This window comes from Lepus europaeus, chromosome 7 (assembly GCF_033115175.1).
Source record: "Lepus europaeus isolate LE1 chromosome 7, mLepTim1.pri, whole genome shotgun sequence".
Lineage (NCBI taxonomy): Eukaryota > Metazoa > Chordata > Mammalia > Lagomorpha > Leporidae > Lepus > Lepus europaeus.
This window is the reverse complement of record NC_084833.1, coordinates 56365933-56378445: the sequence shown is the minus strand read 5'-3', so window position 1 is coordinate 56378445 and position 12513 is coordinate 56365933. Positions and strand designations below refer to the sequence as shown.

Genomic DNA, 12513 nt, shown 5'->3' with positions numbered 1-12513 from the left:
GAGATCAATAATGATATAAAGATCTTTGGCCTGAACACCTAGAAGATGGAGCTCAGGTTAACTTCAAGTAGTAGCATATAAATATTATTTATAATTATGTTACTAGATGAGATAATCTAGAGTGTGAAGTGTTGAGTTGTGGCCCATTCCAGTGTTTGGAGGGCAAGACAAGAAGGAAGAACTAGCAAAAGAGGTTGAATGACAAGAGTATTTAGTGGGACTGGTGTAGAAGGTCAAGCCTCCATCTGTAGCACTGGCATCCCATATGGGCACGGATTCAAGACCCGGCTGCTCCACTTCCAATCCAGTTCCCTGCTAATGCGCCTGAGAAAGCAACAAAACATGGCCAAAATGCTTGGGGCCCTGCACCCACATGGCGGCCTGGCCCATCTCCGGCTGTTGCGGCCATTTAGAGAGTGAACTAGCAGATAAAGATCTCTCTCTCTCTCTCTCTCCTCTCTCTCTCTGCCTTTCTCTCTGTATGTTTGTCTTTCAAATAAGTAAATATCTTTTTTTTTTTTTAAAAAAAAGAGCATTTAGTGAGGAAAAAAGGGTGATGACAGTGATGTTCTGAGACCTTCAAGAAGTACAGAGAGACCAAATGAATCATTTCTGCCAACAAGTTAGTAAGACAAAGACTGAGAAGTGACCACAGGGTTTGCAGAGAGGTCTGCTGGAGAGGAAGAAAAGCTGTGCTGGGAAGAATTCGGGAAGATGGGGGCACAGGAAGTGGAGACAGTTCACACAACTTTCTCAGGGTCTTCCTAAAAAAGGGAATAAGGAAATGGCGTAGTAGTTTGTGGGGAATGTGGGGTGATGGAAGCATTTTGCTTGTTACTTTGAGCTGGGACATATTACAGCATGCTTGAGTGATGACTGGAATGATCCATTAGAAAGGCAAAGTTGTCAAGGCCAGACACAGAGGACACAAATGCAGGAGCAAGGGAGGCGGGGACTCAATGCTTATCTAAAAGGGTCAGAAGCGATGGAACTGGGCACTTAGTGTGCCAGGCCCTGTCCATAGACAGCCTGTTCTGCTGCTTAGCACAGGCATGGATGCCAAGGCCATAGCATATGCCTTGCCAAAAACAACAGTTTCACAGCAAGAGAGAAAAAGATAAGCAGATATAAAGAGATGGGGGAAATGCAAAGGAATTCTAAAAGAAAGCAGTCCATAAACACATGCAGAGCAGCAAAGACACAGACAGGTAGATGACAAGGGCATGAAGTAAAGTAAAGGTATGAAGTAAAGGTATGGAACGAGACTAATGTAAACAAAGCAATGTGTGTGTGCATGTGCGTACGTGCACACGCACACAGAGTTAAAGGGCAGCATGTCCTCTCTGGTACTATTTCAAATGAATGATCCAATCCTTTAGTTAGTACCACAGGCCCCTCTCAGGTGCTAGTATTTGTGCTAAGGGATGTCCTAAATATTGTCAAGTGCACCAGGGGATGTTTTCCTTAGCCCTTGATGAACTGAACTCAGCATGCTAGAGTTGCTTGTTTTTTTTCCGGTCACAGGGACTTACTACAAGTGTTAGTATCAGGAACGGACCCAGTTGGATCCTGCTGCGGGAAAGTTGTAGGAGTTCAGGAAGCTGGCACCAGGTTTTGCAGTGTGTGCCATGAAAACGGTGTCTGCAGGTAAAGGTCCTACAGAGCCCAGACTGCGATATGCTTCCATCCCTATCAAGCAGATATCTAGCCTGCTTCTAATGACACTGTCTCACAGCTGGTCATCCACCATGCTCAGGCTTCTCGACTCAGGTGGACCCTGTTGGCTCAGTGGGCAACAGCATCCTCCCCTCAACTCAGGGACTGCCCCACCTCTAGTGATGACATCCTTGCTGTGCAATCCCAAGGCCACACTGAGCACAGAGGAGAAAAAGGATGAGGGCTGCCCAAGTGCTAGTCAGCAAGTCCAGGAGTTTGTTCCCTAGCCCAAAGCAAAGTCTCAGGCAGTAACTCCTGCTGACCTCCCACTCCAGAACAGTCCCAATAAAAAGCCTGTCAGCGTAGCTCTCACAGCTTGGACTTCTTGTTGTAAGGCCAACTCATCTCATATGGCTAGAGGCCCCCAACAGGATTCATGGCAGGCTCAACCCCCAAAATGGGGCTACATGTAGGCTACCATCTACAGACTCTACAGGTCAGTGGCAGCTTGTCAGAGTACGTGGAAAGGTAGCTAGAGTAGGAGCATAAGTCGAGTTATCTTCACCAGAAAGCACATTTAAGAACGTATCAAAGGGGCCGGCACTGTGGCGTAGTGGGTAAAGCCGCTGCCTGCAGTGCCAGCATCCCATATGGGTGCCTGTTTGAGTCCCGGATCCACTTCCCATCCAGCTCTTTTCTATGGCCTGGGAAAGCAGGGAAGGTTGTCCAAGTGCTTGGGCCCAGAAGATGCTCCAGGCTCCTGGTTTCAGATCAGTGCAGCTCTGGCTGTGGTAGCCATTTGGGGAGTGAACCAGAGGATGGAAGATTTTTCTCTCTCTGCCTCTGCCTCTCTGTTATCTCTACCTTTCTTCTTTTTCTTTCTTTCTTTTTTTTTTTTTAAGATTTATTTATTTACTTGAAAGTCAGAGAGAGAAGGAGAGGCAGAGAGAGGTCTTCCATCTGCTGGTCCACTTCCCAATTGGCCGCAACGGCTGGAGCTGAGCCAATCCAAAGCCAGGAGCCAGGAGATTCCTCCAGGTCTCCCACATGGATGCAGGGACCCAAAGACTTGGGCCATCTTCTACTGCTTTCCCAGGCCACAGCAGAGAGCTGGATTGGAAGTAGAGCAGCTGGGACACGAACCATCTCCTTATGGGATGCCGGCACTGCGGGTGGCGGCTTTACCTGCTATGCCACGGTGCCGGCCCCCCTACCTTTCAAATAAATAAATAAATCTTAAAAAAAAAAAAGTATCAAATTCACACTTGTCTGCCTCACAGCTGATTTACTTTTATTTTTATTGTCTTATTTATTTTCATTTTACTTGAAGGGCAGAGGAGAGAGAGGGGCAAAGATACCAGAGACATACAGAGATTTTCCCATCTGCTGGTTCACTCCTCAAATGCCCACAACAGCCATGGCTGGGTCAGGCTAAAACCAACCAGGAGTCCAGAACTCAATCCAGGCCTCCCACATGAGTGGCAGGGACCCAACTACTTGAGCCATCATCTGCTGCCTCCTGGGCTGCACATTAGTAGGAAGCTGGACTGGAAGTGAAGTAGCCAGGACTTGAATCAGGCACGCACATGTAGGATGTGGGCGTCCCAAGTGTTGGCTTAATTTGCTGCACCATAATACCCATCCCATTTCTACTCTGTTGCTTAACTAATCACAGTTTTAAGAGAGGATGTCATTTTGACAGGGAAATTTATCAAAGAATTTGGGGACCATGTTTCTATAGGACTAGGGCATTAGGGATTCCAGCAGATGGAAGATTTGTCACCCTGCCTTTCAAATAAACAAATAAATACATAAAGGTTGTTTTTTTAAAAAATGATGCTGTGCCACCTGTCAGGTCCAGGTGTTGAGAAAATGAGCAGTTTCTGATTCCTGTCTCCCATGCTGTGACCAAGCAAGTCCCAGACCATGCAGAGAGGGTAATATGGGGGTATCCCAGCTGAGGCCCCAGCAACTGCCAGCATCAACCCTCACACGTGTGAACTGGTATCACCTCCAGGTGATACCAGCCATTATTCACTGAGTCACCCTATGCCTTAAGGTCTTTTCAGCCCAGGCCCCAGATGTTGTGATTAGGGACAGGCCATTCCTGCAATGCGCTGTTCCTATAGTGTCTGGGAGTGGAATAAAATGGTTATTTCACACAATTACATTTGGGGAGGGGGTTATTATTTGATAATAATTGGAACAAATGTTGGTACCTGTAAGTGGGGTGCTGCTGAAACAAAATGCTAAACCACTGATTTGTGCACTATCAGAAGAGGTTTAAAGGGAAGTAAGGAAAACGTTATTAGAGGCTGGAGGAAGGAAGATAATCCTTGGAGTGTGGAAATGTTTGGTGATTCTGTCACTTGTGTAACATGGAAAATAGAAAATATTTTAGCTAATAGATTTGATGAACTAGCTGAGGAGATTGTCAAGCAAAGGGCTTCTGAGTTCTAGCTGCCCACAGAAAACAGAGAAAAGCGATGAGCTAAAAAGAAACTGTGCTGCGGCTTAGCTGGTAAAGCTGCCGCCTGCAGTGCCAGCATCCCAAGCATCCCATATGGGTGCCGGTTCGAGTCCTGGCTGCTCCTCTTTTTTTTTTTTTTTTTGACAGGCAGAATGGACAGTGAGAGAGAGAGACAAAGAGAAAGGTCCTCCCTTGCCGTTGGTTCATCCTCCAATGGCCACCGCGCTGATCCAAAGGCAGGAGCCAGGTGCCTATCCTGGTCTCCCATGGGGTGCAGGGCCCAAGCACCTGGGCCACCCTCCACCACATTCCAGGCCACAACAGAGAGCTGGCCTGGAAGAAGGGCAACTGGGACAGAATCTGGCGCCCCGACCAGGACTAGAACCCGGTGTGCCGGCGCCACAGGCGGAGGATTAGCCTATTGAGCCGCGGTGCCGGCCTGTTCCATTTCTGATCCAGCTCTCTGCTATGGCCTGAGAAAGCAGTAGAAGATGGACCAAGTCCTTGGGCACCTGCACCCACGTAGGAGACCTGGAAGAAGCTCCTGGCTCCTGGCTTCAGGTCAGTATAGCTCCGGCTGTTGTAGCCAACTGGGGAGTGAACCAGCAGTGGAATACCTCTCTCTCTCTCTCTGCATCTCCTTTTCCCTCTGTGTAACTCTGACTTTTGAATAAATAAATAAATATTTTTTTTAAAAAAAAGAAACTTCTGTTTCCAAGCAAAATTTAAAGGACACATAAATAAGAAAGGGCTTTTTGAGTCAGAAAAAAATATTGTTATTCATTCTCAGTCTCTCTAGAGCATAAAAATTCTCAAATTGGGGTCAGCACTGTGGTGAACCAGCAGATGGAAGACCTCTCTCTCTGTCTCTACTCTCTCTTTAACTCTGTCTTTCAAATAAATAAATCTTAAAAAAAAAAAAAAAACAATGATTTAAAGCATTACTTCATAGAACTCTACAGACACACAAAGACCTTCTAAGTACCTAAGATCAGACCCTAATTGAAGACAGTAAGGCTTCTAAGAATCTTAAGAACTGTTGTCCAACCTAGAACAATCTCACGAGAAACCCAAAGCACAGAACAACTTATTTTGGAGTGAGCTGCATGTGTGCCTTTGTCCATTATAATCAACTGTAAATTAATTCATAAGAAATTCAGTTTCTAAAGGAAGTCTATCAGCTAGTGTAAAAAGAACAGAGACAGTACAAAATAAGGGGAGGGTTCTGGACCCTTGGCATATAATAGGTGTGAGGCAATGGAAAAACTACTCACCTACAAAAAGAGCCACTTTCCATGTAAAAGGCAGGATGACTCAGAGAGCAGAACCAAAGACTCAGACAGCAGGGCTAGAATTGGGTAAAAGACTCCCAGGAAACAGAACCAAGACTTTTTTTTTTTTTTTTTTTTTTTGACAGGCAGAGTGGATAGTGAGAGAGAGAGACAGAGAGAAAGGTCTTCCTTTTTGCCACTGGTTTAGCCTCCAATGGCCGCTGCGGCCGGCGCATCACGCTGATCCGAAGCCAGGAGCCAGGTGCTTCTCCTGGTCTCCCATGCGGGTGCAGGGCCCAAGCACTTGGGCCATTCTCCACTGCCTTCCCGGGCCATAGCAGAGAGCTAGCCTGAGAGAGGGGCAACCAGGATAGAATCTGGCGCCCCAACCGGGACTAGAACCCGGTGTGCCGGCACCGCAAGGTGGAGGATTAGCCTGTTAAGCCACGGTGCCGGCCAGAACCAAGACTTAATTAGCAACATGTACCCCACTGAATGTAAGGATTAAAATGGAGCAGTAACTTCTTGGTGTCTCTTGCTTTCCCTGTTTTGAAAAGAAGCATCTACATATCCCAGGGAGAGCAGACAGATTAAATCTATCCAGTGAATCACTTCCCAAGTGTCTGTAATGGCCAGGGCTGGTCCAGGCCAAAGCCAGGAGCCAGGAACTCCATCCTGATCTCCCACATGGATGGCAGTGGCCCAAGATTTGGACCATCTTCCCTTGCCTTTCCAGGCACATTACCCAGAAGCTGGAGTGGAAGTGGAGTAGGTGGGACTTGAACCAGCATTCTGATATGGGAAGCTAGCATCACAAGAGGAGGCTTAACTGGCTGTGCCTCAATGGCAGTCTCCTGGACTGGAGTTTGCTAACAAGCTTAGACTTCAAGCCTCTGTTGCTGGGATCCTAGAGAAGAGATTCATGTATTTTGCATCTGAGAGAGATGTGAATTGCTGTGATTAGAGACAGGGGCAGACTGCATTTTCCAAAATGGCTACCACAACATATCCCACCCCACATATCCTCCTCCTCTTTTTTTTTTTTTTTTAAGATTTTGTTTTATTTCATTGAGAAGTAGACTTACAAAGAAAGGGAGAGACAGAGATAAAGGTCTTCCATTCATTGGTTCACTCCCCAAGTGGCTATAATGGATGGCCGGAGCTGAGCAGATCAAAAGCCAGGAGCCAGGAGCTTCCTCCAAGTCTCCTACGTGGGTTCTGGGGCCCAAGGACTTGGGCCATCTTCTACTGCTTTCTCAGGCTATAGCAGAGAGCTGGATCAGAAGAGGAACAGCCAGGACTCAAACTGGTACCCATATGGATTCCGGTGCTGCAGGCGGAGGCTTAACCACAGCACTGGCCCCCCACATATCCTTCTTACAATGAGATGTTGACATTCTTCCCATCATTAATTTCTCTTCCCTGGAACTCAGGAACCTTTTTGTTAAGGCCTTAATCAATACAGAATAGGAAACAGAAGACACTATGTGACTTCTGAGGCTGGGTCATTAAAATGCCAGGTCCTTTTTTGCCTCATTCTCTCCGAGGTTCCAAGAGTAAGCATCCCGTGAAAACATAAGGCCATATGTCGGTGCTCCCCAGATAGGCTCCCAGCTGACCACCACTATCAACTTAAGATATGGAAACCTTTGGATGACTCCACTCTCTAAGCCACTGAGTCACTCCCAACTTTCAAGCAACCCTAACTGGCACTACGAGAAATGGAGACAAGCTTGCCTGCTGAGGTCTACCCAAAGCACAATTTGTGAGCAAAATAAATGACTGTCATCATTTTAAGTCACTCAAGTTTGGGGCCATTTGTTACAAAGTAGTAAATAATCAGAGCAGCTTTGATAGCATCATGGCTGGATTCTAGGGAGATTTCAGGTAACAGGGAATGCAGGTCCTACCAAGGGGTGGCCTGCCAGGTCAGGCTGACACTACCTCTTACTTACAAGATTCTTCTTCTCTGCCAGCTCTTACCCTTTTCCTGAAATCTAAGACTCAGGGTCCAAATCTGTACCCACTTCGGCAGTGGAATCTCAAGACATCTCCAAATATCATCATATCACAAATTGAGGCCTCCTTTCCATGGAGATCTTCACATGTGAGTTGAAATGATGGCTCTGGTGGCAATTAGCTGTGTGATCTTTAGTACTCTCATATGTAGCATTAAGTAGCTGAGCCAGACAAACATCAAGATCCCTCCCATCTTAAACATTCCAAAGTAGGGGCTGTACCTCCAAAGACCTGCAACACATAGATATCCTCCCCATGAGGTACTATACGACAAACATCATTTGGTGGCTCCAAACCAAGGGTTCCAAGAGTGAATGCAATGGGGGAGGGGAAGCCTTCTTAGCTGGGTGGTCAAGAAAAGCACTGAGAGACAAGTAATATTTGCATCCAGACTAGCAAAAAAGTGAGGTCTATATTAAGAAACCACAGAAAGATAAAAGTAGAAGGAAAAGACCAGGGGCCAGCATTGTGGTGCTGTGGGTTAAGTGGCCACCAAACTTCTTCACCTGGTTTGCAAGACTTTTCATGATCTGGCTCTGGTCTTGTATTTTTTTTTTTTTTTTTAAGATTTATTTATTTATTTGAATGGCAGAGTGACAGAGATGGGGATATGGAAAGAGATCTTCCATCTGCTGGCTCACTCCCCAAATGACCACAAGGCTGGGGCTGGGCCAGGCCAAAGTCAGGAGCTTGGAACTCCATCTGGGTCTCCCCCATGGGTGGCAGGGGCCCAACTACTTCGGACAGCATCCACTGCTTTCCCAGGTGCATTAGCAGGGAGCTGGATCGGAAGTGGTTTTATATGGGACACTGGCATTGCAAGCAGCAGCCTACCCACTGCATCACAACACTGACCCTTAGTTAACGTCTTTCCATGTGCCAAACATTGTTCTAGGCTTCAGGAACACAGAAAGAAATCAACCAGAAGCCTGCATTCTTACCCAGGTTTTCCACACCTACAGCTAGAAGCAAGATTCCCAAAACCAAGACCAACAGCCTGTATGTTCAAGCTGCAGAGACTCTGGTCGTAGTTTCACAGCGAGGAAGTTGAGGAAGAAATCAGCAAACGTAGCAAGTCTTCTGAGAAGAGCCCCTGCTGCCTGCTAGGTCTGAATGCCCAAGTGAAACCTCCTGAGAGCAACAAGTGGCAGAGCTCACCCCACTGAAGCAGCTGAATTAGCTCCAAACTAACGCTTCCTTGTTTGCAAGTCACCCAGCTGCCTCCGGTTCCACCCCCAGCTAATCAACACCAATACAGTAAAACCTGGACTCTGGAATGCAAAGGTGCTTTGAGAACCCAACTCTCCAACCCCAGAATTGGATACAGCCAAATCTTGTGAGCTGGAGTGGGATAGCCTGTGGGAGTAAGGTAAGTATGAGGTCACACACCCATTCCCCCTCACCAAAAAAGAGAAACGTGCTCTAGGAGACCAAGGCACAGCAAAGAACTTAGGCAGTCCAACAAAAAGGTTTAGATTTCCTCCTCCCACATGGTCCTGCCAAATGGAGGCTGGAGTGAAAAGGAAATGGAAGGGAATAAATTACCAAAATATCTGTGAAAACCCAGGGACTGGAATCCAGGACCTGTAACCCAGACTGGCTTGGTGGTAGCACCAGATGAAGTCTTACGCATCCGGATGTGGTTTGAGGGTAAAGGCCACCAGAGAAACCACCAGATTATAATGTCTAAATAACACCTACCTCGAAGGGGTAGCCTCTGAGAGAAGGGTGTAGCTAGCCACAGAGGCCTATGATTCTATGCCAAAGGCCAGGTTCCCAGGAAGAGAGGGAGGGGGGGAGAGAGAGAGAAACAGTAATGTAGCAGGAAGCAAGTGAAGGCTTAGAAGTGGAAGCTTGCAAGCACTTTTTTTCGGCACATCTGAGGCTCAGATATTCACAAGCACCATCCAGGGTGGCATGGTGGCAGCATGCTGGGAAGCAAAAGGAATAGCAACTCCTGAAAACATTTAGAAACATGTAGGCATGTATTCCAAACAGAATCTGGGGCACCTGTCCACAGTCTTGCTTCTGGTTTGACACTTGATGCACACACAGCACCTCCCACACTCATTCCCACTTCCCACTGCATGGTGCAAGCTGGAAGAACTAAATGAATAAAGGAATTGAGGGCTTCTGGGTATGGTGGTCTCCAACTCATGTTCTAAAGGTACAATTTGTCTGAAATAAATGATAAAACTATAAAATCACATATGTTTATTTTACCCCTACATGAATCTGATGCTAAAAGCAACAGCAGGGCTGGCGTCATGGCACAGTGGGTTAATCCTCTGCCTGTAGCGCCGGTTCTAGTCCTGGCTGCTCCATTTCCGATGAAGCTCTCTGCTATGGCCTGGGAAAGCAGTAGAAGACGGCCCAAGTGCTTGGGCCCCTGCACCCATGTGGGAGACCCAGAAAAAGCACCTGGCTCCTGGCTTCGGATCGGCGCAGCTCCGGCCGTTGTGGCCATTTGGGGAGTGAACCAACGGAAGGAAGACCTTTCTCTCTGTCTCTAGCTCTCACTGTCTATAACTCTACCTCTCAAAAAATCAATCAAATCTTAAAAAGAAAAAAAAAAAAAACCTGAACAGCAAGCAATGGGAACCTTAATTCTAAGACTCTGGCTGCTAACTCAATCACGGCAAGATTGAGGGGTAAGACATAGCACCAGGCAGGTGAGGGCTCAGCAAGATGGTTCTCACAAGCAGGCAATGAGAGACCAAGACTGACATGCAGGCCCATTTCCGCCGGGGACACCAAAATGCTCTGGAAGAATTCAGTTTCTCCACTTGTTTTAGCTAAGACGTTGCTGGTCCTTGCAGATCCTAGCCTCAGCCAGGTCAGGAAAGCAGGTATGCACGAACCCAGTATAGATCAGAGGGGGTACAGAGGCAGGGGGTTTTCTTACTGGTCTTGCTGCTAGCGGGTGAGCATTCAGCTTGTCTGGCTAAGTCCTTATGTACTTAACAAGTCACTGGTAAGAGTCCACCCACCAACCCCTGCCTGCTTCTCACAGACTGTCCAGATTGTTACTACTGGGACCAAGCCCTGCGTGAGAACTCCCTGCCTCATTCATGCCAAGAATTCCCCAGCGGCTACATCTTGTGCCCTATTTTATCAACCATATCTGGACTCTAGCTCTGAGTGAACCAACTACCTACCATCACCTCCGGCCAGACCTGAATGTGCCACACCCCACTGGGCTCAGCCTCGCAACTGCACAACCCAGACATCTAGGAAGGAACTAGCCCTATCCCACCAAAGCTGAGTACCTTCTCAGAGAGGCCCATCCTAGTTTCTACAGGCTCCAAAGCCAAATTTGTCAACCTGAGAAACAGCAGAAGGGACTACGAAAGCTACATGGCTCTATTAAAGAGCCTGGAAGTTCTTCTAGGATATCAGCATCAAGCCTTGGCCAAAACCTGAGAAGCTCTGGTGAGAGCACTGTACACCTACATCGATTTGCCAGTTCTGCAGGCCTTTATTACAGTGAAGGAGCAGAAACTTATTGAGTAACTTTATACGAGCCACTATGCTAAACACTGACCTAAACCATTTAACCCTCACCAATGACTCTGAGATAAGTACCACATTGCTATCATTATTTTATAGAGGAGGTAACCAAGATTTTAGGGGGCACAGGAAAACATTCTGAAATCCCAGTAGCTGGTATATAAAGCTTGGATATGAATCCAATTCTTTGATCCCAAAATCCATATTTTTTCAGTTGTACTGCAGTTCCACTTTAATTGTAATTTCTAAGCCAAGTAATGGACTTTTTTTTTTTTTTGGACAGGCAGAGTGGACAGTGAGAGAGACAGAGAGAAAGGTCTTCCTTTGCCATTGGTTCACCCCCCAGTGGCTGCTGTGACTGGTGCGCTGCGCTGATCTGAAGCCAGGAGCCAGGTGTTTCTCCTGGTCTCCCATGCGGGTGCAGGGCCCAAGCACCTGGGCCATCCTCCACGGCCCTCCTGGGCCACAGCAGAGAGCTGGACTAGAAGAGGAGCAACCAGGACAGAATCCGGTGCCCTGACCGGGACTAGAACCCGGTGTGCCGGCGCCGCAGGCGGAGGATTATCCTATTGAGCCGCGGCGCCGGTCCCCGCAGTTGCCATTTTAAAAAAGAAAACAAAACCAGAAAACTAGATTATAGGTTACACAGGCTAAAAATCCCCAAGTTGCTTTCCTTGCAACTCATCTTAAATTTTTATAGTGCATAGAATTCTGCCTGGAATATGTACTAATTGTATAAATGCCTACTCACGCTTCCCTGGTGTGGTCAACCTCTAACGACTGCAGCCTAACTAACTCAGGCCCTGGAACTTTCCCACCCTAGAAGAAGGTTATGAAGAATATCACTTGTTTTTTGGTAGCCCCATTCCTAAAATGCTAGAAACCTACAACAGAACAAAGCAGAGCTTATTTTAGAGTTTCTGTATGCAACACCTGCAGAGACTTCTAGAACTAGAAAAGAGCATAGACTTTTGCTTAATGGTCAAGCATCAGCCGGACTTGGACCAGCCACCTGAAGATTGTCCAGTCACAATGATAATTATTTACATTTTGGCAGGACTGAAGCCATCTGGCTGTCCCCCGATGTCATCCCCCGGCAGTGCTTTCCTACCTACCTGCTCAGAGTCCCCCGAGGGGCCTTAGTGCTCCCGGCTCCATGGGTGATGCTGGAATTCTTGTTGGCAGTCATGGTCATTTCGGCTCTCTGCAAACCCAGAGCCCTGCAAAGAAGATACAGCCTGTCAGCCAAGTGTCCATGGGCAGCCAGAAGAACCTCAAACATCTTTCAGTTGACCTCCAAAACTGCCAAGAGGGTTTCTGTGGAAAGTGGTAGAAACCACTTTCCCACATATGTTTAATTCCATGTGTCACAGGTTAACAGCCTTAACAGACCCCTGGCCTGCAGTAGGGAGGCTAACAGGTAACTTCTCACTTCATCGAAAATGATAAATATTCCATCATCCCACCCCTCCTCATTTCTTAAGTCAGAGCTTCCTAAACATCTATCATTCCAAACAGCCTTTAAGATTGTTGCCATATTTGCATACTTCCTGACCTACTATTTACTCAATATTTTTCTAGATGAAA

General features: G+C 47.1%; 1 protein-coding gene across 9 annotated transcripts in view; it reads right to left on the bottom strand.

Annotated features, from left to right (window-relative positions):
* Positions 1–12513, bottom strand: part of DENND2B (DENN domain containing 2B) — a 175179-nt gene that overhangs the window by 40494 nt on the left and 122172 nt on the right. For 8 of the 9 annotated variants that reach the window (XM_062196541.1, XM_062196543.1, XM_062196540.1 and 5 more), the window contains one exon: positions 12042–12146. In XM_062196541.1, the coding sequence (XP_062052525.1) occupies positions 12042–12121 (80 nt within the window). In that variant the 5' untranslated portion in view covers positions 12122–12146. Of the gene's footprint in view, positions 1–12041; positions 12147–12513 lie in introns of those variants that run through there. The other variant, XM_062196549.1, reaches the window with a different exon arrangement.